Source organism: Acinonyx jubatus, chromosome A1 (genome assembly GCF_027475565.1).
Source record: "Acinonyx jubatus isolate Ajub_Pintada_27869175 chromosome A1, VMU_Ajub_asm_v1.0, whole genome shotgun sequence".
Taxonomy (NCBI): Eukaryota; Metazoa; Chordata; class Mammalia; order Carnivora; family Felidae; genus Acinonyx; species Acinonyx jubatus.
In genome coordinates, this window is record NC_069380.1 from 176,371,296 (window position 1) to 176,397,080 (window position 25,785).

The 25,785-nt window shown below is 48.9% G+C and overlaps 1 protein-coding gene across 1 annotated transcript in view; it reads left to right on the forward strand.

The window, feature by feature from the left end:
• The first annotated feature begins 4,198 nt into the window (after positions 1-4,198).
• Positions 4,199-25,785, forward strand: part of LCP2 (lymphocyte cytosolic protein 2) — a 45,879-nt gene continuing 24,292 nt past the window's right edge. Inside the window, exons 1-6 of the mRNA XM_053226607.1 lie at positions 4,199-4,510; positions 9,101-9,163; positions 14,987-15,033; positions 23,987-24,052; positions 24,509-24,540; positions 25,147-25,184. Of these exons, the coding sequence (XP_053082582.1) occupies positions 4,433-4,510; positions 9,101-9,163; positions 14,987-15,033; positions 23,987-24,052; positions 24,509-24,540; positions 25,147-25,184 (324 nt within the window). The 5' untranslated portion in view covers positions 4,199-4,432. The remainder of the gene's footprint in view (positions 4,511-9,100; positions 9,164-14,986; positions 15,034-23,986; positions 24,053-24,508; positions 24,541-25,146; positions 25,185-25,785) is intronic.

Here is a 25,785-nt window from a genome sequence, read left to right on the forward strand (position 1 = left end):
AGATGAAAAAAAAATACATGTGTTCTTTTTGAAAAGAATGAAATCGTCAGCTCTGAGGAAATGGAAAAATATTGCTTCTCATTGTCTCACATGCAGCAGCTGATTCCTGCTTTCCTCACGCATCTCCCGGAACGGGGGAGGTGACAACAGTGTCCAGTGTGGGGTGGGAGGGAGGGAGGAGTCTGGAGGCTGTCAGGACAGAGCACAGCAGGACCTGGAGGAGGGCTGCTGTGGGCTGGCGCCTGTCTCTCCCCACCTTTCCCACCTGGCAGCCTGCAGGAGCCCTGGGGAGCACGGCCTCTGTGCATCCCGGGCAGCTGCATGGCAGGCCCATGCCTCCTGGGGCAGGATTCCATGTCGTCGTGTGAGGTCACTGGGTGTGTGGAGCTGCCCTGCCCAGGGAAGCGGTCAGGGCCCCTTCCTGGCTTTCCTGCTCCACCCGCACAGGGCCCTGAGAATGCAGGGGGAAAGTGTCCCCTCCCCATGAAGGTGACAGCTGTAGTCTTGTTCCCCTTATGGGCAAACCCACCCAGGCTCTTAAGAAACTTCAATAGCAGTTCATTTTAGCCGTACCTCTCGTCAGGTGGTACTTGGAGCCATAAAACTTTGGTGGAGGTGAAGCCACGTGAGGGCGTTGTCTCCATTGCCCACCGTGCTTCGTGTGGTCACCCTCTCTGGGCCACGTGCTGCTACCCTTTTCTCTGTCCCCCAGCTGAGACCCTCTGCACAAATCGAATCCAAATAAGCACGTCCTCCTAGCCACCTTCTAATGTCTCAGGGGCCTCTCCCAGTCTCCTAGGGCCTCTCCCACACTTCGCTCCGAAGTCCCTACTTTCCATTCTCTCCTGGTCTCCAATGACAGCTCCAGACCCCTGCCCCTGCTCTACATGCGGTGGCTGTGGCTCCCGAGTCTCTTCTAGAGAGTTTTCTGATCTTTCTCACCTCTAAAACTAGCTGTGAAGAAGACAGTTATCTCCTCACCTGATCCTGCTGTGGGTTAGTGGGAGAGAGCGGGGGCTTCAAGTCCAGATGGGGTGGGGTGGGGCAGGGGGGATACTGGGGAGAACCCCCACTCCGGGTTGTGGTGTGACATTCATACATCCGCTTTTTGTCTCTAAGGTCAGAAATCTGACACATCGCTCCCTACAAGTATTGCTTTCTCGTCCACAAGCTCATTGATCACACGTTTGAAATTCCTACCCCGTGAGCCCCTGTTCCTCTGTACCAGCATGTCATCCTTTTTGTGCTGTGAGACCGTGTCCCCCCTTCCTGGTCTGGAGATAATATCGTAAAGCTTAAAAAGGCCTCTGCTAAACTTTCCATTTGTTCCTTCGTGAGTCCTGAGTTTCTCCACCTGGTTGAGGGAGAGGGTGAGAGAGGGAAGAGAGCATTCCCACCCAGGTCATGGCTTTAATCCCTGCACCTTATCTGCCCCTCTCTGCTCTGCTTCATGGTTGAAGCCAGGACTGATGTCCGTTAGAGGATCGGCATGAGCTGGCCTGGTCTTCACCAAACTGTCCCCTCTGCCATGAGCTATCCCCAGAGGCTGCTATGATGCCTGCCCATTTTACAGGCAAGGAGCCTGAGGCTGGGCCATGTGAGCCAGGCTGTACAGGATCACTGTGGTCTTCCTGGCATCCTGAGCCTCTCTCAGGCACTAACTGGCCCTGCCCCCCGAGCTTCTGGATACTTCACCAGAGACAGGAGATGTGAAATTCGTGATTGTTGGGAAATCACCGAGGACTGAGAAAGAGGAAAGTCTTCAGGCCCGAGGCAAACTGCTTCCCCTCACGTCACCTGCTCTGGTCATGACCCAGCTGTCCTTGTGAGGAATGGGCTGTGGTCCTATACAGAGGGGTCACCAAAGGCCTACCTCCAAAAGGCAGTGGCTGGATCCTCTTTGTAACTTGTCCAGATTGGCAACCTCCTTGCCCTCCTTCATGGAAAGGAGACTGATAGAGTAGGAAGGAGCACAGGCTCTGGAGACAGAGCTGAGTTTCAATCCCTACTCCACCTGGGCAGTCTGTGTAACATGTCAGAGCTTGGAGGTGGCAGAGAGGTGAAGACAGGGACTCTGGGCCCAGAGAGGGTCCAGGTGAGACCTGGCTGCACAGCCTACTTGCTGGGTGAAAGGCAGCAAGTAGCTTTACCTCTCTGAGCCTCAGTTTTCCCTTCTGTAAAATGGAAGAGATAATAGTGCCGGGACACCCGGGTGGCATCTGATTCTTGATCTCGGCTCAGGTCATAATCTCCCAGTTCATGAGATCAAGCCCCTTGTCAGATTCCCTCAGGATTCTTTCTCTCCCTCTCTCTCTCTGCCCCTCTGCTGCTCATGCTCTCTCTCTCTCAAAATAAATAAATAAGCATTAAAAAAAATAGTGCCAACATTTAAACAAGACAGTGACAAGTCCTTAGCCTACTCCCTGGCACACGAGAAGGACTCCACCTGCTTCACCTGTGATGATTCTTATCGTCGTCATCCCTGTCGTCCATGTTTCTTACCTGCTATGGCTCTCTTCTAAGTGGGCTCCATGGATTGTCCATCTTGACCACATTTAGTGGATAGCTCTTTCAAAGGAGCCTAATGTTTAGCTATACCTAATTCAATTTCTGTGTTTCTGTAGATATTTATTCTCCTGAGCGGAGTGAACTTTTTTTGAAAACACTTCTACTTGTAAGGATGATTTTAGAAATTCCTTTCCACAGGTGCTGTGTGTTCTGTTTGCTCATGAAACATTGCTCCCTCTTCCAAGGCCCCGCTTAAATTCCAGCTAATTCCACAACATTCTTTAACTACCCTACCTGAAAGTGATTTCTCTCTCTGTCTCTGTCTCTGTCTGTCTCTCTCTCTTCAAATAGTTTTTTGTCATTTGCCACTATTCCGGTGATTTGAAACACCAAGTGATCTCTCCCACCAACACAAAACTTTTGAACAGCAGGGCTGTGCCCTGTAGAGCACAGTTCGTTGTTGAGAACTCTTAGATACCAGGCCCTGATGATTGATGCCCCCAGCACCCCTGGCACCACGTGTTATGGACCGCTTCCGCCTGGAATGAAATGTGGATCTCCTCTAAGCTCACAATGACCCGGAGAGGCTGGTGCTCCTTGATTGTGTATAAGATGGGAACTGTACACGGCCAAAGCTACCCTCAAAAAGGCTTCAAGAAGTTACCTCCTCAGGGACCAACACAGTGTCACCCAGTAAGTGAAACAGAGCTTGATCCTGTCCTCAAACATCAGAACTGATTGGCTGTAGGTGTGTGTGTGTGTGTGTGCATGTGTGCATGGAGCATTAGCTGAAGTGGAGAACCTGTATTTAGAGACTAAATACAGAAATCTAAATGCAGAAATCTATTTGTTTTTATACACCAGATTCACCCCCTGCCAATGACGTACACATACTATGAGAAGAGCACAGGGTCTGAGACCTGCTAAGAAAGCAGCAGATTCCCATGTCCTGTCACAGGGCCACTCCAGGGAATGTACTCTTTGGGTAGAAGATATGGAGGAATCAATAGTGACTACAATCTGTGGTGGAAACAGTAGAGAATAAAATCTCTGGAAGCATCAGCAGCTATCATTATCTTTTTGCTCTTAATTTTTTTTTCCTTAGTTACCCTTAATTAACCTTAGTTACCTGCATCTAAGGTTTATGTGTATAGGAAACACTTTCTCTGTTTTCCTATTTTATGGATATGGAAGGCTGACGTTCCTAGATTGTTAAGTCCTAGTGTGAGTTGCACAGCATGGGAACAATCACATCAGAAGTTAAGCCTGGTTGCCCGACTCACTCACCGAGAGTCCTCTAGTAACTGTAAGGAGGCGGCTGAAGGGATGTCAATGTTATCCTTTTCTCAGAGGCTCAGGGATGGTCGGAAAGCATTAAAAAGCCATGCTCCTTCCCTAGGCAGTTTGCCTTTGTGGGAGATTATCTACATTTTAGGCCAACCGTCAAAATAGATTTTCATCTGCAAAGACCCAGCCACGCAGGACTGTGGTATAAACATCTGAGGGCCAGGAGTTTTAATGGAAACACGCTTGGACTCACAGGAGTCTAAGAGCCTTTCACCATCCCTCCCACAGGGCTGGAGTGGCCAGGACCAGGGCGAGATGACCAACCTTGTCGCTCTCTACCTCTCCAGCCACCAGAGCTAGGCTTCCTTGTTTACTTATTTAGAGCCTAGCAGAGGAAGTGGTAAAGGAAACTTGCTGAGTCGTTTTCTGAGAAGAGACCATATTTGTTCGCAGAGGAAGCCGTTGCTCTCTGGGATCTGGTTACAGCAGAAAAGACGTCTGTTCCAACAAGGGTGTTCCAGACAGTAACTGGAAGTTGGAAGAGCCAAGGACACCTCCATGCTCTAGATTTGGGATTCTCTGTCCATGGGTGCAGCACTCGTGCTCAGCTTGTGACTTTTGTCCTGGGAGAGCAGCCATGGCATTGAGGAATGTGCCCTTTCGCTCAGACGTCCTGGCCTGGGACCCCGACAACCTTGCAGACTACTTCAGGAAGGTGAGTCTTGCCGTTTTGTTGGTGGTGAGGCTGGCTGCCCTTGGCAGGCTGGGCAGAGCTTGAAAAAGGAGCTAGAACATGAGAGGGACAAAATATAGCAGAAGAACTTGCAACCCCGCGGCAGCCTTCCAAGTTGAGCAGGTGCTATGTAGATGCACACACACCACTGAGTGTTCCTGGCAATGAGTTCTGGGGAGAAGGGGGGCCCTCAGATGGAAGTGTACTTACTAAGCACCAGCACTCATGTTTGTGCTCTGTAGGCACTGTCCCATTTAACACTCCCCAGTACTGCTATCCTCTTTTCTCAGCTGCAAAATAGGCTCTGGGAGGTTAGATAACCCAAAGCCCCAGGGACTGCATGTGACAGGTAGCATTCCAGTCACACCTGCCTGGCTTCAGCATCCATGTTCGATACTCAGAACGGCTGTAACCACTAATGAGATCAAGGCTGCTTACTAGAAAGGGGTGAATGGAGGGGCGCCTGGGTGGCTCAGTTGGTTAAGCGTCTGACTTCAGCTCAGGTCACTATCTCATGGTCTGTGAGTTCCAGCCCCACATCAGGCTCTGTGCTGATGGCTTGAAGCCTGGATCTTGCTTTGGATTCTGTGTCTCCCTCTCTCTCTGCCCTTCTCCCACTTGTGTTCTGTCTCTCTGTCCGTCTCTCTCTCTCTCTCTCAAAAATAAAACAAAAACATTTAAAAAATCTTTAAAGAAAAAAGAAAAAGAAAAAGAAAAAGAAAGGGGTGAGTGGAGCCCCGAGCCTGGGAGAAAGAAACAGCAGGGCAGGAGGAATGGATGAGACAAGGATGTGCAATGCCAGAGAGGGCGTCTGGACAGTCATTGCTCATGACCTGAAAGAGGGCTCCTCACACCCTTACAGAGAACAGAGTCCCTTTGGAGCTTTAGGAGGGTCTTGTGAAGCAGGTGGAAAACCTGCTATGAGCTCCAGGTTGTGATTGCTTGAGACAGCTGGGGAAACTGAAGCCCCTGAGAGGGAGAGTTTTGCCAGCAGGGTCAAAGGCCAAGCTTGCGGCAGACCTGGGACTTGAGTGTTGCTGTCCTGCCTTCCAGCCCTGGACCCCTGTGCTTGGTCATCTGCGGGGGGGCTAACGGTTCAGACATCTGCTGGCGCAGACCCTAAGCCACACGACTCGGGGACTCTCTACCCCTGTTCAAGGGATAAGAAGTCTTGTAAGGGACGTCTGAGCTTCTAATACCCCTGTCCCTGGAGGCTGGGATGGAGTTCAGTTGACCCTCCAGATGGTCGTAAAGATAAGACTTTAAAGTCAAGACTTTAGAGGTCATATAAGCCAACCTCTCTTTTTCCTGAGGGATGGAATGGAGCTCCCAGGACCCACAGACACATGGAGCTTATATAGTAGCTAACTGTTCTTCCTCAACCTAAAGAATAAATATATGAAGATACCAGGCATGGTCAGATAGATCCTGTTATTTGCTGTTTTGTTCTTTTCTCCAAAAGGTCACAGTAAACTTAGGTGTTCAGCACTGTGGGTGCAAAGATGATTGGGACAACTGACTTTTGAAGGATTTTTCTAAATGTCTTTCTTAAACGTAGAACAAATACATTGGGGCAAGCAGATAAAATCTGCCAAGATGCTATAAAGTCACGTGTTAGCCCAGTCGAAGACAGGAGACAATAATTGAGAATTAGTGAGAGGATCCTGGAAACAGAACGAGATGCATGGACAGGCCCCGTCTTCAGTGTGAGGAGAAATATAGAACCCGGTTGGGCAACAGCAGAATCCATGGGCAAATCTTCCCTTAGGGCAGGGAGATGGATTACAGGTCAGGGGAGATTTGGGAAGATGGCCGTCTGCCTGAGCTAGGGCACAAGAGAGGCTGTTTCTTGGAGACCCCAGACCTGGGATGTGTCTGCAGCACTGGGACAGGTTCCTTCTCCTGACATAAAACAAAAAGCAAAAACTGATGGTGGGAATCTGTGATCCAGGAAGTCCCAGCCCCCCACGGACTCAGATGGACACCCTTCAAATCCTGAGCATCTCAGTTCCCCCCAGAGAGAAAATATTGAGTGAACTGACCATGGAGTCATTTGGGGAAGGGTCTTCGTCATCAGATATCCTGTTCAAAGGATTGATGAGCAGTGCAATTTCTAATGAAGCAGGGGGGCTAGGACTCCATTGGAGACACCTCCCAGCCAGCTTTGGAGTCAGACAGTTTGGTTTGAATCCTGGTTCTACCACCTGCTAGCTTGGTGACCTTCCTTTAGTAACTTCACCTGTCTGTGTCTCAGCTTTCTCATCAGTAAAATAGAGATACTAACAATAACTACCCTCATGGGATTGTTGAAAGAATGAAAGGAAATGCAGCGTGTGAAGCACTCAACTGTGCTTGATTGAGGGGTCAATTCATGTTTGATATTCCCTTTTTTCCTGCTCTGTTTACTGGACCCTAGCTGGGGAGGCCCATGCAGATTGGCAGACCTTTGTGTCTTACTGTCTTAGCTATGTGTAGCTCATCCTTTGTCTGGAATATAGGCTCCTGAGGACAGAGGTCATGTTTTGGATTTCCTGAACCCCTCCAATTTTTTTTGAATTGGCAGGAAAGCACCCCTTGGGAATGCAGTGGAGAGACACTGGCTCAGAGCCGTGAGTTCTAATCCCAGCTGAGTCCCCAACCCACTGTGGGACCTTAGGCCAATCCCTTCCCCTCTCTGGGCCTCAGTTGTCCCATCTACAACACGAGGTACCTGCTCTAGACCACTGCCTACCGAAGCTAGGTGCTCATAAGAATCCTCTGAGTGCCTGCTAACCATACAGATCCTAGCTCCCAAGCCCAGATATTAACAGATCAGAATCAAACTTCTAGGGAGGCCTAGTCTTCAGAGCTGTCTGTCTACATACAGCCAAAGTCAGCAGACTGCAAAATCAGAGCTTATCTGGTAATAACGACAGCAAAAATGATAAAATAAAGGCAGTCAAATACTATAAGAACTACTCCTTCCCCTCTGTGTGAAAATCAAAAGGATGCTCAGGATGCCTCAGATGCTGCCTGTGTTCCACATTGACCTCTAAATCAGCTTTTTCTGAGCTTTCTAACATTTACCCCACCCTTTCAAGCCAAGAGGCTACAAAAATTATATTCACTTTTTAGATTGGTTGACCATAAAAAAAAAAGACCATGATTTGCCCCCAAAAGAAGGCTGCCACAAATTGTGAGTCTCACACTTGTGTTGAGAACAGAAGATTCTCCAGGGCAAACATTTAACCTTAAATACTCCAGACCGAAATGTCACATTTGGAGATACTTCAAATGCAAATTCTTATGCTGTCGAAGACAAGGTGAAACAGAAAACTGATAAGATTGTCAATTAATGTGACTTTTGGGGAAAGCAACCAAGATAATTCCTGTTGATCTTAGAGCTCTATTCTGAGAATCCAGCTTAATCTATCTTAAACAGAGGTGTGCAAAATGATGTCCATGATCGTCTACAGTTTGATCTGGATGGTGTTTTAAGATACACTTAAATGTATTCACTGGCTATAAGTTATACTGTTACTAACAAAGAGGAGAACATTCCTAACAGAGACATTAAAGCCTTGTTCTGAAGCCCAATTGTCCCCTCTGCCATCTGCTACCCATGGATCTCATGCAAGTTACTTAAGTGTCTTCACCTTTGACTCTCCATCTGGAAGATGTGAGGGTTAAAGACTTAAGACTGGTTTAAATACATAGAAGAGTGCCTGCCCTATAGCAAACATTCAATAATTATCAGCAGTTTCTAGTACCATTATTGGAACAGCAGTCTGGTAAGCAACCTAAATGATCAGCAATACGGTAGCAATTTAATAAAATAATTGTTTAAAAGAAGTTTGCAAGAACATGAAGCAGGGCCTATATTATCACTTTAAGGTAATTTTAAGAGAAAAAAACAGGGTAATAAGATTAAGTATGAATTATAACCTCAGTTATATTTAGAAATATGCTTAGAATTAAGCATTGTGGGGTGCCTGGGGAGCTCAGTGGGTTAAGCTTCTGACTCTTGATTTAGGCTCAGGTCATGATCTCACGGTTCATGAGCTCAAGCCCTGCATCAGGCTCTGCGCTGCTAGTGTGGAGCCTGCTTGGGATTCTCTCTCTCTCTCTCTCTCTCTCTCTCTCTCTCTCTCTCTCTCTCAAAATTAAATAAATAAATAAACATTTTAAAACAGAACAAAGCATAGTAGGAAGCACATTGCAACATTTGCCAAGGTTGCCTTTGGGTGGCAAGACAATGGATGCTATTTATGCACTTTCTAACCTCTTCTCTACCTGCCTGAGGGACATGTGGCCACAGCCCGTATAGGCTTGAGGTCACTCCTTTTCTGTAGGGATTGGCCCCTAAACCTTAGACTGAGGCAATTTCTCCATTTCAGAGACTCCCAAGGGGCAAGTGAAAGCAGGGTTGAGGTAAGGATGGGGCCCCTCTGTTCGATCATGGGGGGAAGGGTGGGAAGGGGGTCTGGCTAGCCACAAGTACCACAAATTGCAAGCTTCAGGGGCAGGCAAACAAGGGGAACCAATGGCATACGCCTGCCTGCTGCTGATAGCACTCTCTTCTCCTCTTTGCAGCTGAACTACAAGGACTGTGAAAAGGCAGTGAAAAAGCACCACATCGACGGGCAGCGGTTTTTGGTAAGTGCTGACCGGTTTGACACATTGGGACCAAAGCTGTTCCACACTTTAACCAATTATGGCAGGGCCAGCCGGTCTACCCTGTTCCTGGGGATGCCCAGAGTCAATGCCTGTCTTCAGGACCCCTACACAGCCCTTTGCCTTCTTCTGAGGTTTTATATGACCCTTGCTGTCATCACCTCTTGGGATCCTATTATTCAGGATACCTCCCAGTCTTTCACTGATACCAAGGTACATTCTATAGTCAAAGTAGAAGGAGGAATCCAAGTATAGCCCCCCTCCCCCCAATCTTGAAAATCTATTCAAATGCCGTCCATACTTAGACAAGTCTAAGGGGAAAAAAGACCACATGGGAGAACAGAAGATTCTTTTTTCCCGTCTCTCATTCCGGAGTATATACTTACTGAGTGGAATAAAGTGTGGAATCACCCTCATTATTTCATTCCATCCCTCTTTCTCTCTACCAAATGCACATAGTTGGGTTTTTGCCAATTAAACACACATGTGATACGGCTCTCTCTACTCCACTGTGTTGCAAAGAGCTTTAAGGGTAAGACTAAGATGCAGCTCTACACGAGCAACGAAGCCATTAAATAGAAAGGGATGCACCTCTGACAAGTAGCGAGTTGCCGGAAGGTGGTCTGAGCATTTCTCTTGAAATAGCACCTTTGTCTATAGGCAAGATAGACCCGACTGTACCAATCCAGCCCTTCCCATCTCATGTTTCCTCACCCTTCAAAAAGAAGCGGGAACGAGACTTCAAAGGTCTCATGGGTAGATGTTCCCAATTTGGATTTGGAGTGAGGGGGGCAAGGTAAGTTGTGTTTCCTCACAAGGCGTGGTCAGTAGCAGTGAGGGGACTGGGCCATGAGACTTCAGGGTTAGAAGGGGCCAGAGAGGTCATGTGCTCTGGCTTTCCACTCAGCACTCCAATCCGTTTCCTATATTGCCTCCCTGCCACTAACATCTGCTTGAATTCTTTTAGTGATGGTGAGCTCACTACTATGCATGGTCATCTGCCCTTTCTAGGCAGCTCTTAAGTTTCATGCAGAGACCAAACTGTGCCCTGTTGGTCTGAGTTTTGCTTTCATGTGCCATGTAAGACTTGTTTACGCACTGCTTCACCTAAATCATGCATGCATTCACCCACTCATTCACTTCACAAGCATTTTCTTCGGTTCCCTTTACATACTGGACCATGCCACGTTCTGAGAATATAGAGGTGGCTAAGATGTGATTTCTGCTTTCCAGAAGCTGGTTTTACAGCAAAAAAGTATCTTTTGGAAGGCTCTAACCACCCCCTTTGCAACTGAGGAAACATGTACAGAGGTGTGATGTGAATTTTCTAAGTCACGTACCTAGTAATTGGACTAAAGTACACATTTAATTTACTCTAACATTACATGAGGGTTTTTAAAAAAATTTTTAATGTTTATTTATTTTTGAGAGACAGAGTGCGAGCCAGGGAGGGGCAGAGAGAGAGGGAGACACAGAATCTGAATCAGGCTCCAGGCTCCGAGCTGTCAGCACAGAGCCTGACTTGGGGCTTGAACCCACAAACTGTGAGATCATGACCTGAGCCAAGGTCGGATGCTTCAACAACTGAGCCACCCAGGCACCCCAATACTGTATGAGTTTTCAACAATGTTATTTCTTCATACTGAGCTTTGAACCATGGAATACCTGGGGTTCTGTTGTCACTTTTGCACACTAGTACTATATGTAAGTATTTCCTTCTGGTGCCTTCAGCACTGAGAACTGAGATTGAGACTTATCAGTGTGAGTGGAAGGGAGTAACACATCTTTGAGGATGGTCCTGCTTACAGCCCTGATGCTCTGGGTCACCTTGAGCAAGCACTTGACTTTTCTGAGCCTCTCTCCTCTCAAGCATGAGCATGAGCATGAGCATGAGCACGTTGGACTGGGTAACAGTGGGTGACAGTCCCTTCCAGTCCCTGCAACACTCCCTGTGTTAACTGCAGGCCTACTAGGACAGGGTTGTTTCCGTGGCTGAGAGAGAGTGTCTGAGCATTTCTGTCGCCTCTGCTTTCATATCCAGGACCTGTCAGTCCCTGGAGACTGCTGTTCTGTTTATTGTGGGAGCAGGAGGAAGTGGAAAGAAGGGGACTAGGAATCAGCAGAGCAAGGAGCAGAAGCTGGTTCCTGGTCCCATAACTGGGGTATTTAGAGACAGTTTCTGCTGATACCCACCCTCTACCCCAGGTGCTCTGGGTACAGTGTGAGCTCTGATCGGAGTCCTAATTTCTCATATATCTTTCCTGGTTTTATAATATCCAGGACCATTCTGCTACTGAAGGCAAAAGTGGAAGGCCATAGTCTCTCTGTCTCTCTGTCTCTCTCTTCACTGTTGGAGCTAGTAGGTCCCTTGAATCTGTTTTGCTGCCATTTTGGTTTCCCAGTGAGAAGAGTAGGACCTTGTCTGGTGGGGAAAGGGGTGCCATGTTTTCAGAAGGTAGAGGAAGAGGATGAAATGTGTTAGGAACCCATGTCAGTTGGGAAGGCGGTGGCTGCCTGTAACAGAAACCTGACCACAGTGGCTTAACCAAACAGGGCTTTATCTTTCTCAAGTGATAAAGAATCTAGAGTAGGCTCTCGGGGCCGGTGAGTTGCTGAAAGAAGTCACCCAGAACACAGGCCCCTTCTAGTCATGGAAAAAGCTTGTGGCTTCTGTCCTACTGGTTGTAATGCCATGTAATGCTATGCCACCTCTAGACCTCTAGACCTCTAGACCTGACATCCACACTCCAGGCAGGATGGAGTGGGGGAGGGCAAAGAGTAGAAGGCACAGAAGTGTGTGGGGAACGCCTCCCCTTGCTTTCAGGAAACTAGTAACTTTTCTGGAAGTTCCACCCCCTAGACTTCGGGTTATATCTCACGGGCCACAACTGAGTCCTGTGACTTCCGCCACTTCCAAAGAAGTGTAGGATGTTAAATATTTTGGACTCGGCACATTTACTGCCCCTAACAAAATCCAGGTCCAGTCAGTAAGGGAGCAAGAGAGAGGGGATACTGGGCAGGCGGGCAGGAGTGTCCACACGTCGCCTCCCCAGGCAGGGGCCATGGTGAGGACACACTCACCGCATAATCACACTCCTGCAAGACCATAAGTGATCATACAGGTAACCCAGAGTTGCTGGAAGCTTCAAAAGGAGGTAGAGGAGGGGTTACATCATGCAGCAGAACTCTCTGAAAATCCTGTTTAAATATCTCTCATCTTTCTGCCCAGTTTCTGTCCTTGTTCTAAAGGCCTTTCTCTTTCCTGATATCCTGTTCCTCTGTGTCTCCAGCCATGCTCACATCCACCTACTCCTTCACATTCTTCCTCAGATCCCCTCAGCTTACATCCTCACGTTGGCCAGTCAGTGGTCAGCCCCCAGCTCTCTGGTGACCCCCAGTAAGTCCTGTATTCTGCGTGCTGCTCTGAACATGTGTCTTGGTACATCCCTGAGAGGGAGGAGAAGCCAATGCACAGGGGATGTTAAAATTTAAATTAAAAAAAAAATTAACATTCATTCATTTTTGAGAGACAGAGCACAGGGGAGGGAGGGGCAGAGAGAGAGGTAGACACAGAATCCGAAGCAGGCTCTGGGCCCTGAGCTGTCAGCACAGAGCCCAATGCGGGGCTCAAACCCACACACCGTGACATCATGACCTGAGCCAAAGTCGAGGCTTAACCAACTGAGCCACCCAGGCGCCTATGGGATGTTAAAATTAAAAAAGAGAGAGAAGTTAAGAAGCTTGACCAAAAGCCTCTGGTGCAACCACTCTGGAAAGCAGTATGGAATTTCCTCAAAAAGATGTTTATAGTAGCATTATCAACAATAGCCAAACTATGGAAAGAGCCCAAATGTCCACTGAGTGATGAATCGATAAAGAATTTGTGGTATATATATGCAATGGAATATTACTCAGCCATGAGAAGGAATGAAATATTGCCCTTTACAACTATGTGGATGAGAGCTAGAGTGTATTATGCTAAGCAAAGTAAGTCAGAGAAAGACAAATATCATACAATTTCACTCATATGTGGAATTTAAGAAACAAAACAGATGAACATAAGGGAAAGGACCAAAGAAAGAGGGAAGCAAACCATAAGAGGCTCTTAATGATAGAGAACAAACTGAGGGTTGATGGAGGGAGGCGGGTGGGGGATGGGCTAACTAGGTGATGGGTATTAAGGAGGGCACTTGTCCTGTTGAGCACCAGGTGTTATATGTAAGGGATGAATCACTAAATTCTACTTCTGAATTTACGTATTACACTGCATGTTAACTAACTAGAATTTAAATAAAAACTTGCAAAGAAAAAAAAAAAGCCTGATTGTCTCAGGACTCTGGGCAAACTCCGGCCCCAACCCTACTGCCAGGTCTACTGAGGGGCCTGGGTCTGAGAGCTGGAGCAGATGAGCCCAATAAACACATTGCTAAGATGCCCCAGGCCCTGTGCCACTGGGCTCAAAGGGGAGCGTGCCCAATGCTTACCCATAGGCGGCAAACAACCTGCCAGGCTCCCAGCCCAGAGCAGAAGAAGCAAAAACCTCAAGAGCCAGCCAGACCCCAGCTAATTATTATTTATTTTCACACAAATTATTCACATTAGGTTTATTATTCATATAGGGCGTGTCAAGCACTGAGCCAAGCACCTGACACGCATCATCTCATTCAGTGCTCACCACCCCTGAAAGGTGGCTCTTATTAGTATAATGATTCCTATTTTACAGAGAAGGAAACTGAGGCTCAGTGAGCCTAAGTGTGTGCCCCAAATCAGACAGCTGTTAAGTGGATGAACCAAGATGCAAATCCAGCCTGACTCAGAGCCTCCACCGTAACCACCCGGTTCTCTAGCCTCAGTTAGAATGCCAGTGGATGCCCTTCTCTGCCTCAGCATTCATCCCATGGAAAGTGTGCTCACCTCTTTTCTGTTTCCAGTATCGGCACCCTGCCTCTTCTCCTCCCTCCAGGGCACCTTCTTCTCTTACCCTTCCCCCCCTCCTCCCCTCCAGCATGGGCCAGCGGGTCCCTCAAAGGGATCAGATGTGGGAAGAGAGAAATTTGCAGGGAGAAAATCGATCACAGATATCACAGGGCAAGGTTCCAGTCTCAGCTCCATCACCCACAAGCTAAAATTCCCTCAACATCCCAGGGCCTCGGCTTTCTCACCTATAAAATGGGGATGCTGATACTTCCTAAATCACAGGACTGATGTGAAGATTAATCGAGGTGCTAGCAAGGCAGAGGCCCAGAGTCAGTTCTTCACAAATATGAGTTCCTTTCTCCTTTCCCTTCTCTGTTCCCTCAGGAAAGCCTCTTTATTGAATCCTACCACTAACCCTGATGAGAGAGGCTTTTGCTGGTATCAGGGCACAGATTCCTTCTCCAGGCTGGCTTCTCACAGCTCCTGCACATGGAAACTGAGAGGGACCCTGAAGTCTGGGGTAAGAGCCTAGGCAAGAGGTCACAGGGTGGCCAAATTCGGCTCACGAGACGAGTGGTTTGGCTTCACAGTTTAGCTCTCACGGTGCGTGGTTGTTTGTTTGCTTCATTTAAAGTTATTTGTCAATATTTCGAACTCAGGAAATTTCACCTAAAATCCAGAGTTGGGGATTCCCTTTGAAAACGTAGATGCAGCAACACCAGGCCCACAGGTTTTTACGCAACATCTGGAAGCTGGGCTTTGGGTAGGTGGGGGAGGTGTACCCTTCACTCAGCTGAAGGCCCACAACTCCCTGTTTCACATCTCCCTCTCCTCACCTGGCCCAAGGCCCCTCCTGTGGGTTGTAACCTGCCCGTGTCTTCATTTCAGAACCTGACAGAAAATGACATCCAGAAGTTCCCTAAGCTCCGGGTGCCGTAAGTACTCCCCCCGATTCCTTGAGTGTTTTGGGGAACCGAGGCTGGAATGGAATGTAGCCCAGGGATAGCTGAGTCAGTTAATCTGTCACGGTTGGTTTGAACTAGGAAAGTGAACAGGAAGGCTATAGAGGCAAGTGCGGGGCACAGGAGAGAGAAGTGATACGTGATAAGTTGAAAGAAAAAAGAAAGTAACAGATCCAGCCCAGTTGGTGTGTTGGCAGCTCTTGCCAAAGCCAAGCCTGACTGTGAGCCACGTCTTCATTTCCTCTCTCCCTGTGGGGTGGCTTGGGCACTGGCGTCACGAGATCCGTTCCACGAGGGCGTCATCATCAGATCAGTGATTGCTTAAGTTCTCTGGACCACAGTCCCCAGCTCTTGGCCATGAGAGAGTTGGACCCGATGAAGAGCGGCAACGGGCATCATTCTGTCCGTCGCTACCTGTTGCTTGGGAATGGCTGCCGGGGCCACTGTACTGAGAAGAATCCTGAGGAAGGGAGAGCGTGACGCGTTACTGAGGTCTGGGGTGGGTGCAGACGGGAGAAGATGCATCACGCGCTTTGCGTCGTGTGTTTTCATCCCTCTAGCAAGGGTCTTCCGGACTCAAAGGCTTACCCGAGCCAGGCAGGTGATATAAATATGTAAAATGGGCCGTCTTGAGCCATACAAAGTCCTATCAATTTCTCCTTCATTTTACCACCTTTGAATAGAATATGGGTATGAAGAAATATTTCTCCACTATCACAAACATAATAGCACAATTATGGTGTCAAAAGAGGTCATCAGCACTAAGCCGCGTTGTCGGTGAAGAATTAGGGAGTGGTGGAGATTGTGGAAAATAGGAATATTTTCCCTCCCGAGAGAGCTGCAGTCACTCCGTGCCAGTCCGTATGGACCTGATGATGTCCCATCTTTGAACTTATCAAAAGGCACTAGAAATCTCCGTTTTATGTAATATATTCTTAGTATACATAATAAACATATGTAATAAAATATATTTATGCAATATATTTATATAATATATATAGTATATATTTATACAATATATAGTATATATTTATACAATATGTATTTTGTATATATTTATACAATATGTATTTTGTGCAATATATATATATATATACATATATATATATATATATATATATGTATATATATATACCTGGTCCTTGAGAGCAGTTGGGTTTGCATCTCCTGGTCCCCATGCAACACTAATACTTCACTCATTTAATGAACTGCTACTAGACGCCGATTTAACGTCAGACCCTTGTTAATTACTCAGGCTATAGATACATAAGGGACAAAATCCCCACTGCAGGACACTCACATTCTAGTGGGAGGGTCAGATATACAAAGCAATCATACCATGATTGATTAACGGTGCTGGGGCACATGCATGGGCACGTTCACTGGGAGTAGGAAGGCAGGAGTCGTTTTCCCCTTGGCATTCGGGGAAGACTTTGGGAAGGCAGGAAAGCTAAGTTGGGTCTTGACATATACCAGGAATGGTCAGATAAAGAATGGGTTGAAGGACGTTCTAGGAATGGGGACTATATTGCAAAGGCACAGGCACCAGGGAGTTTAATGAATCTACAAGTGGGCCAGAGCAACTGGGGCATGCACATGGGGCACACAAAACAAAGAGGCTGCCAGTGACTAGTCACAGTTTAGAAGGGTCCTGTGAGCTATCCTAAGGAGCCTAGAAGGGGTGTGGAGGCGAGTGCAACAGGGAGAACGCGAAGGTAAGGCTGGTCTCTTGGCTTTCTCTAGCCAGTGTGAAAGATGGAGGGCCCAGCCTGTGGCATGACAGCCAGCTAGGGGGTGATGGACATGACCCTGCTAACGAGATAGGAGCCTCAGTGAGGGCTGTGGCCCCTGAAGACTCAGGGATCAGGCCAGAGGGGATTTAATCAGAGCGGTGGAAGGAAAGAGATAAGGAAGTCCCTTTCAGCTTGGAAGATCCTTTTTTATCTTAAGGCTGAGCTCAGTGGATGTCTGGAGCTATGCCTGAGTGCCTGGAGAGGAGGCGGGGTGAGAAGTGGTTTTCGGTTAGTGTGCAAGGGGGGTTGTAAACACTCACACGCTGCGGGTGCGGTAGGGCTGGGGTATTTCTTTAGCTATTTGAAAACTGGAACAAAATCCCTCTCCAACGTGTGCATGTGTGCCCCAGACAAGCTATGGACCTGCCTGTGGAACACGAAGGTGAATGGGGAGTAGTGAAGGAGGCATCTAGGGAAGGTCCCTGCTGCCCTGATGTGGTGATTCTAAGCGTGACTGTCCCTCTTGGCACACGTGTATAAGAAGCACCAATCCCAGTTCTACTTCTAATGAGCTCTGTGCCTGGGACGAGTCCCTAGTCTACTGTCACTTTCCCAGTCTCTAAAATAAAGGAATGTGACCGTGCGACTCACTCTTTTAAAGGTTATAATTTTAGGTACGAACAGGCAGACAGAAGAGCTTAGTGAGTAAACGTACAGGCTCTGAGGTCTTACTACTTGAGACCCAATTCTTCCATTCACCAGCTGTGAGTCTGTGGACAAGTTATCTGAGTTCCCTGAGCCTCAGCTTCCTCATCTGTAAAATGGGGATAATAATAAAGCCTACCTCAAAGAGTTAGTGGGAAGGTTAGAGGAAATGATAATATGCCCTGAAGAAATGTTAGCTATTCCTGTTATTTTATGGAAAATCCCAATGAGTACCATTCTGTTTTTACTAATCATTCTATCCTGCGAAAGGGGGGAGGATTAGAGACTAGAAAGGCATGGACTTTGGAGCAAGGGAGAGCCACGTTCCAAAGTGGGCTCTGCCTCCCACCAGCCATAGGACCTGGGGGAAATCCCGTCAACCCTCTGTGCCTGTCTCATCTGTAGAAGGGAAACGAACTAACTCTCAGGCACTGCTGGGTTATAAAGGAGGCAGCCCATGTAAGCTGCCTGGTGGTGCCCTGGATGCATATAGATATTCAATGCTGATTTGTTTCATTCCCTTGTACATAGGTTCATTTGCCATAATCATTACCCTGAAGGGCTAGGGGAAAGAAATTGTGTTTATGTACAGCAGACCAAAACAAGATTATGCTCCTCTGAATATCTTGATTTTCTTCTCCCATGCTTAAAAAAAAAGAAAAAAGAAAACTCTATTAAATGGATTTGTAAGAAGGCAGATTCTGGTGAGGAAGGCTTTGTCTGCAAATACAGTATCAGCTACTCTCTTGGACAGTTTCTCCCAGAGACACCCTGGATGCTGTAATGGAGGAGAGATTTTAAATAAAACAACAAAGCTTCCCTTATAGGGATGGGCTTAAGACCCATGGCATAGCTGAGCATTATCTGGTTAAATCAGTAGAAGACGGGTTAAAATCTGATGATGCCTGTTTGGAGTTTATTTTTAAAATTTTATGAATTTTATATTTAAATCCATAGTATAAACTAAAAGATAAGGAGAAGGGAGTGATGGGGTCACGGTGTATGCAACAGATAGGTGTTGGATGAGTCTCTTTATATCATGAGTTTCCACTGTACCCATTACCGATAGTGGAATTAGGCTGGGAAAGAGCTGAGATCCCATCTGAGGGGTGATGCGGTAATACCTGTTTATTCGTCCACCCTCCTGATGAAGCTGTCGGTCTCCTCATTGCAGAGACAGCATACCTAAGATACAGTGGACAGGGAAAGAGGACGGAGGCAGGCCGGAGGGAGGGACCCAGCGGTAAATAGGCCTTCTTGTGCTCCTTAAAGAATGTGACCAAGCCTCAGCAGAATTGCCAGGATGACAGGCTGTCTGCCCTTCTCCTTCCCTCTCACATTCATTGGCTCCTCCCTGACCAGGTAGCCAGTCCTCCCCACATGAGAAGGGCCTCCTCTCAACTGACGTCACTCCTTCTCCCCGAAAGCAAGTACAGAAACTTGACTTCCTAGATCAGCCCCACAGTAAAACTGCTCACGTAGCCCTTGACAAGTGCCTCTCTCAGCGCCTCACTTTCTTGGGTGGTAAAAATGGGAATAATTTAATTTGCCTACCACAAAATAATTGTGAAGCCCAAGTAAAATACTACATGTAAAATTATCGGGGGGGCCAAGGCTGAGAAGCGGGGAGACCACGCCAGGCCCTCCAACTTTTGCTTCCTACCCACACGTGATTCTCTCCTGAGGCCCGAGATGGTGGCAAAAGGCACCTTCCTGAGTCCCAGGACCCACACCTGGCTTTTCAAGTTACGAGGACAGACCTTCCAGGGGTTTGGCTCTTGGTTCAAGGAGGAAGACCCTTAGAAGCGGGACATCCTTTAAAGAAGGATGAAAAGCAGGGGTGCCTGGGTGGCTCAGTCGGTTAAGCACCAGCTTCAGCTCAGGTCATGATCTCGCGGTCCATGAGTTCAAGCCCCACATCGGGCTCTGCGCTGACAGCTCAGAGCCTGGAGCCTGCTTTGGATTCTGTGTCTCCCTCTCTCTCTGCCCCTCCCCCACTCACACTCTGTCTCTCTCTCAAAAAATAAATAAACATTAAAAAAAAGTTTAAAAAGAAGGATGAAAAGCAGAGCAAGAGCCAGAGGGAGAGTGTGAATGTGCGCTGGGTGCCCTGGGGGAGGGGCTGACACGGGGACAGAAGACAGGCAGGCAGTGACATAGGCGGAGAGCTGGAGATGAGGCCGTAGGAGAGGACAGAGCTGAGCAAAAAGGCTTCTCCTGTTCTGGGCCTGGGAATGTGTTCTGCTGGGAGGCACCAGTGTGCCCTCTGGAATCAGAGTCGAGGGAGCAAGGCTTCCATTGTGGGAGGGCCTGGAAGAGAGAGAGAAAGCTCTCTCAAGTTCTTCCTGGGGGAGCTGAGGCAAACAAATGCATTTGTATTATAAGCCTGTGAATGCCACAGGAGCACCTGCCACAATATAGGACACACAGAGGGACTGTTCCTGGACGGACATCTCCTCTTCCTGTGTTCCATGGGATCTGGTACTTTTTATCCTACTCCGCTTCCTCCCTCCCTGCCCTTTCTGCCTGCCTTTCTTTTTATACTGTCCTTCTTACTTCTCTGTGACCAGCAAAGTTGATTTCAAAACCCGGAGTGGGCCTCCACTTACCCTTGATAAAGCACAAGGGACCATTGAAAGGGAGCCCATCTCCTCCCTCACCTCCTCCTCCTCCCCCACCTCCTCCTTCTCCCCCACCTCCTCCTCCACATTCTCCACCTTCTCCTCCTCTTCCGTCTCTTCCTCTATCTCCTCCTTATCTAGCTTCTCCTCCACCTTCTCCTCCTCCACATCCTCCTCTCTCATCTCTTCTCCTCCCATGGCCTCCTCCTCCTCATTCACCTCCCCCTTCCCCATCTTCCCCTCCCCCACCTCCCCCTTCCCCATCTTCTCGTCACCCATCTCCTCCTCCCCTGTCTCCTCTCCCTCCATCTCCTCCTCCTCATCCTCCACCTTCTCCTCCCCCTTCCCCTCTCTCTCCATCTCCTCCCCCTCCTTCTCCCCCATCTCCTCCTCCTCCAGCTCCTCTCCCTCCTCCCCCTTCCTCTCTCCCTCCATCTCCTCCTCCCCCATCTCCTCCTCCTCTATCTCCTCCTCCATGTCCTCCTCTTCCTTCTCCTCCTCCAGCTCCTCCTTTCCCTCCTCCTTTCTTCCTTCTCCTCATCCTTCTCCTCCTCCTCCTTAAAATTAAAAACAAAGTTCCAAGAATACAAAGAATAACAAGATTGATTTCACAACCTTTTGAGACTATAGGAGTCACCCAGGAAACTCATTGGTATCGCTGCTCCCAGGCCTCCCCCATGTAGGCTCTGATAGGCTAAGTCTACAGTGAGCTGGTAATCTGTGTTTATAGCAGGTGCACCCATGTAATTCTGGCAGTCAAGCTGGTCGGGATTCCCTAACCAGGGCTATCCCTCTTATTTTGCTGCTGAGGAACTGGAGCCTAGGGAGGACAAATGCCTTGCCGTGGTCATCTAGTAGGCACTGCTTATGGGGCAGGACGTTGCAGTCAGACTCGGGACAAAGACCCGCACTCTGTCTTCTAACATCACCAGGAAAGGCCTGTGGCTGAGAAGTCAAAGACTGGCCCCTATCACACAGCAACCTAGGGCTGTGACTGTGCTGGAAACACCTTGCTACAAGGCTTGACTTCCTGTCAGACGGTTCAGCCCCAATTTAGCAGCCAGTTTATCCCTAAAACAAGGCAAAGCAGAGAGAAACATGTCTACCCGCCACCCAGCCCTGCTGCTGAGTGAGGCCTGGCATTTGTGGGGAGGAGGAATGAGTCACCTCCGGCCACTCACTGTCACGTGGTTCTCCGAGGGTGTGAGAGTGGGGGACAACTTTGAAGGTTCACACACAGCTTCCACGCACCTGCCCTGTCCGTCAGCACTGCCACCTGCCCACCCGCCCCTCAGTAGTGGTCCCGGCTGGCTTGGAAGGTGCCCTTTGATGCCTGTCAAAATAGGAGGACCCTGGGAGCCCATGTTTTGCTGCAAGCCGGCCGGGCGGGCCCTGCTCTGCTCTCTGTCACCTCTTCGCAGTTCTGTCAGGGCCTGCGGTTTGACATTTCCTTCCTTAGCCAGTTAGAGCCCCAGAAGCCTCTAGCCTGGCTGTTAAAGATACTGGTGAGAAGAGACACCGCAGAGAGCAGGTCTTTTCAGGACCAAAGCAGCTGTGTGGGCTGGTCAGAGCCTACCAAGTGCTGCTGGACGGGCACTTTGAGGGGCGGCCTAGTCCCCCCTTCTTCAGATCATTGCTGAAATGTCACCTCTGTGGGGAGGCCTGCTCATTTTCAATTGCAACCCCACCCTACCCATGTATTCCTGCCCCCTCACCCAGCCCCCACCTCCCTTGCATGTATCTATACACAATACTTAGAATTTCACTTCCTTAAATGTTCGTTGTTTATCCGTCCCTCTCCACTAGCACGCAAGCTCCGTGAGATCATGGGCCTTTGCTTTATTCAGTGAGGCTTCTTGAGCTCTCAGCAGAGGTGCTGGCACTCTGAAGGCCCTCAATGCGTATTATTGAATGAAGGCGTGCCTGCGTGGGAGTGGCTGCTGTGGCCACCACTGCCGGACCCGGCCAGGATGCAGGGTACCAGCAAGCCTCCCCCTGTGGCTATGTGGGAGCCGTCCATCCCACCTGTCCGACGAGGGTGGAGAGGGACTCCCATCAGCTTCTCAAAATAATCGGGTAGAGGAAACAAAAGAAGAGTGTCACAAGTGCTCCGGTGGCGTGGCATAATCAGGAGGCCACTGTGAAGTCCCCGCCCCTGCTTTAAAGCATCTCCCCAGTCCGGGCAGTGTGAAATCCCAACAGTGACATTACAGTGGAGGACGGAACATTGCCCTCTCTCCTTCTCCATCCTCTTAAGTCCCCAGTGTGTTTATAAAATTTATCCTGTCATTCTAATGAGGGAGAAGGGCTGAGAGCAGCAGTGTCCTGGGACCACAGAGAAGCGGGGGTTGGGGAGACTGGGGGCGTGATGAGGGAAGCAGATGGTAGTGGATGCTAAGGACCACCTTTGCCAACTTAGCTATTTTGTTTTAGGCCAAACTAGTTACCTTGAGATGGTCACTTAACAGAAGGAATGTAGATACTGGCTCATTCTCGGATGGGCCACAGGCTCAATCGTGTCGGCTCCTGGGAAGCTTGTAGCATAATGAAAATTAACACAGGTTGTGGGATGTTAAAAATATGCTGCCCTGGTAATTAGGGAGCCTGGCTTCTGGGGCAGATGTGTTTTCTGGGAGGGGATGGCTTTATCTCTAACCCACTCCTTTGGCCAATCCCTTCCTTTGTCTGAAACTCTGTGGCCTCATCTATAAATTTATTTATTTATTTTTGAGAGAGAGAGAGACAGAGCATGAGCAGGGGAGGGGCAGAGAGAGAAGGAGATACAGAATCTGAAGCAGGCTCCAGGCTCTGGGCTGTCAGCACAGAGCCCGACGCGGGGCTCAAACTCACAGGCCACGAGATCATGACCTGAGTCAAAGTCAGACGCTCAACTGACTGAGCCACCCAGGTGCCCCTGTGGCCTCATCTAAAAAATGACATGAATTAGATCATCTCTGAGGCTCCTCCCAGTTGTCCCCAAATCTCTCAGAAATACTGAGCCTGTTTACTAATGAGGGCTTTCTTGGTCTCAGTGGTGGGTGCAAAGGGAGGCTGGAGTCTCCTGTACTGGAGATTTGAGAGACCCCCACGGACTGGACACTTACTGCTAGGGTGTGCTGGAGGTGCAGTCCTGTTCGTGAAAGCCCTCTCTGTTCTGGAGTTTGAGGATTTGCTAGCTCCCAACCCCCAAGGACTAAGATTATCTCCAAGGTTCCTGGCCGAGGTTGGTCTCGGGACATGGATGAATCAAGCAGTCTCCCACTTTGCAAGATGTGCCCTGACTGGAAATGCTTCTCCAAATTTTATGAAAATCCATGTCACTGAGGAGTCAGAGAGGGGAGAATAAAAGGAGATACAGGCCAAAGAACAGCTCACCAGGGCTCCCGTCAAGCTCTGTGACAAGCAGCTGGTTTCTCCAGGTATCAGATGGTTCGAGGGTTCCTGGAGGCCTGCCATCACCACAAGGACATTAAGCCAAGTGTCAGGGGACCTCAGCCCCAGGAGCAGTAAGACAAGAAAGGACACAGTAGTCATGTCCAGGTGGCAAGGCTACAGGATTTCAGAGAAGGGGAGCCAGGTGAGAGCTGACTAGTCTTCACAGAGGGTCTTTGAGCCTCACTGAGGAGGTGAGCCAGCACAGAGGGCCTCGGGCACAGGAGCAGCGACTGCAAGGGGATGAAGTTGGCAAGTTCTGGGAGGAAGTGAGGAGCAGAGGCCCCTGCAAAGGGGACTGGCTGGAGGCCAGAGGAGGCTGGTCATGCTTGGCCAGGATGTCCGAGATTATGCAGATAAGGGAAGACTCATGGGAAGGTTTGGCTGGAGGGACAGAGGATGATTTAGTCACCTTATTTGTCATTCATCTCCTAGGATTCTCAGTAAGTTAAGTCAAGAAATCAACAAGAATGAAGAAAGAAGGAGCATTTTCACACGCAAGTGAGTAGGGAAGCCAAGGGCCCAGTGTCACTGTGACGAAACCCAAAGAATTTCCAAACCCAAGCTGAACCTTAAATGGAAGGCACAGGACTGTTTTTGCCCGAATTTTTGATATGTGACACTCCTTCAGTCCCAGGGGCTTGAAGCTGGTGCCCAGGAAGGGATGGAGAGTTTCCCTTCTCTGACTTACATCCTGCCCCTGGGTCTGGGACTTCAGGGAAACTTCCCCTGGAAAGTCAGACAGTCACAAGCCCCCAGTTACACCACCAATGTGACTTTGATCGTTTCCAGAATTTTCGGGCAGCCTGGCCCAGGTAGCTAAGCAACAAGGACACCAGTCTTGGGTGGGGAGACATACCCCCTGCTGGGAGCTGCTCTTGTAGGGCTGGACTGAGGGAAGAGGGAAATGCCCCTACATCAGCAGCACCATTAACGCAATGCCATTTGCCTTTGCAGACCCCAAGTCCAGCGGTTTCCTGAAGAGACAGGTAAAGGTGTCAGGGCTAAGAGTGATGCATTGGGAGGTGACAGATACTTCCCTTCTGTCTGCTGGTCTTACTCATTTGCCTGCCAGGCAGTTCTCACTCAGAGAGAGGTTTGGGTCCAAATGGAGAGCAGGAGAGATCTTACTATGCCAGGGACCTGGGTTTTGGCCCCTGCTGAGCTGGGACCCTCTGCAGATCTAAAATGAAGAACTCTGTGGCGAGGCATAGGAGGACCCAGGTTCTGACTGAGCACCTGAGCGAAGCCAGTGCCCCTGCTTCTGGGTCTTTAAAGCAGTTTTCAACTGTTAAATTGTACCGTGTTACAGGGCAGATCCCTGGGCCCCACCCAGTCCTGCTGAATCAGAGGCTTTAGGGATGGGTCCCCAGTGACTGTTACATAGTGAAAGGTTGAGAACAACTTCTTCCCTCTGGTAGAATGAACTGCTCAGGTAGAAACTCTAGAGCTGATGCTAAACTAACCCCCAGGTAGATCGAAGGTAGGATGGAAGCCTGGGATGGACAGGGGGGTGAGAACACATCAGATGGGGTTCTGACTTTTTTGCTAAAGGCTTCCTTTGGTACTGATGATGGTGTTATCTCCTTTCACAGAAAGCCATGAAGAAGACAACGGGGGCTGGTCATCCTTTGTGAGTACAGTGTGGGCTCGTCTCCCACCCTTACAGAAATTTCCAGAGCACCTTTGTAATAAGGAACTAACACAATGCCAAAACGAGCAAGGCCTCTAACAAGATGCCAGTATCCCCGCTGGTGGCAGCAGGGGGAGGGCACATAAGATATGTTCTATGAAGGTCAGATAGTAAATATTTCCAACTTTGCCATCCACATGACCTCCAGCGCATCCACTCACCTCTGCTCTTGTAGCACAAAAAAAGCCATAGATGATATCGGAACAGTTGTGCTTGGCTGTGTGCCAATAAACCTTTATTTGCAAAAACAGATGGTGGGCCGGACTTGGCCCATGGACTGCAGTTCACAGATCATACCGTTATTAACTATTATCACCCCCACAGCAGGGCCTTCACCCAACTCCCTCCCCTAAGCGGTCTACACTAAAGTAGCTTTAAAATAGCTTTTATTATAGGGGCACCTGGATGGCTCCGTTAAGTGTCTGACTCTTGATTTTGGCTTAGGTCCTGATCTCACGGTTTGTGGGTCCGAGCCCCACATTGAGCTCTGCGTATCAGTGCAGAGCCTGCTTGGGATCCTCTGTCTCCCTCTCTCTGCCCC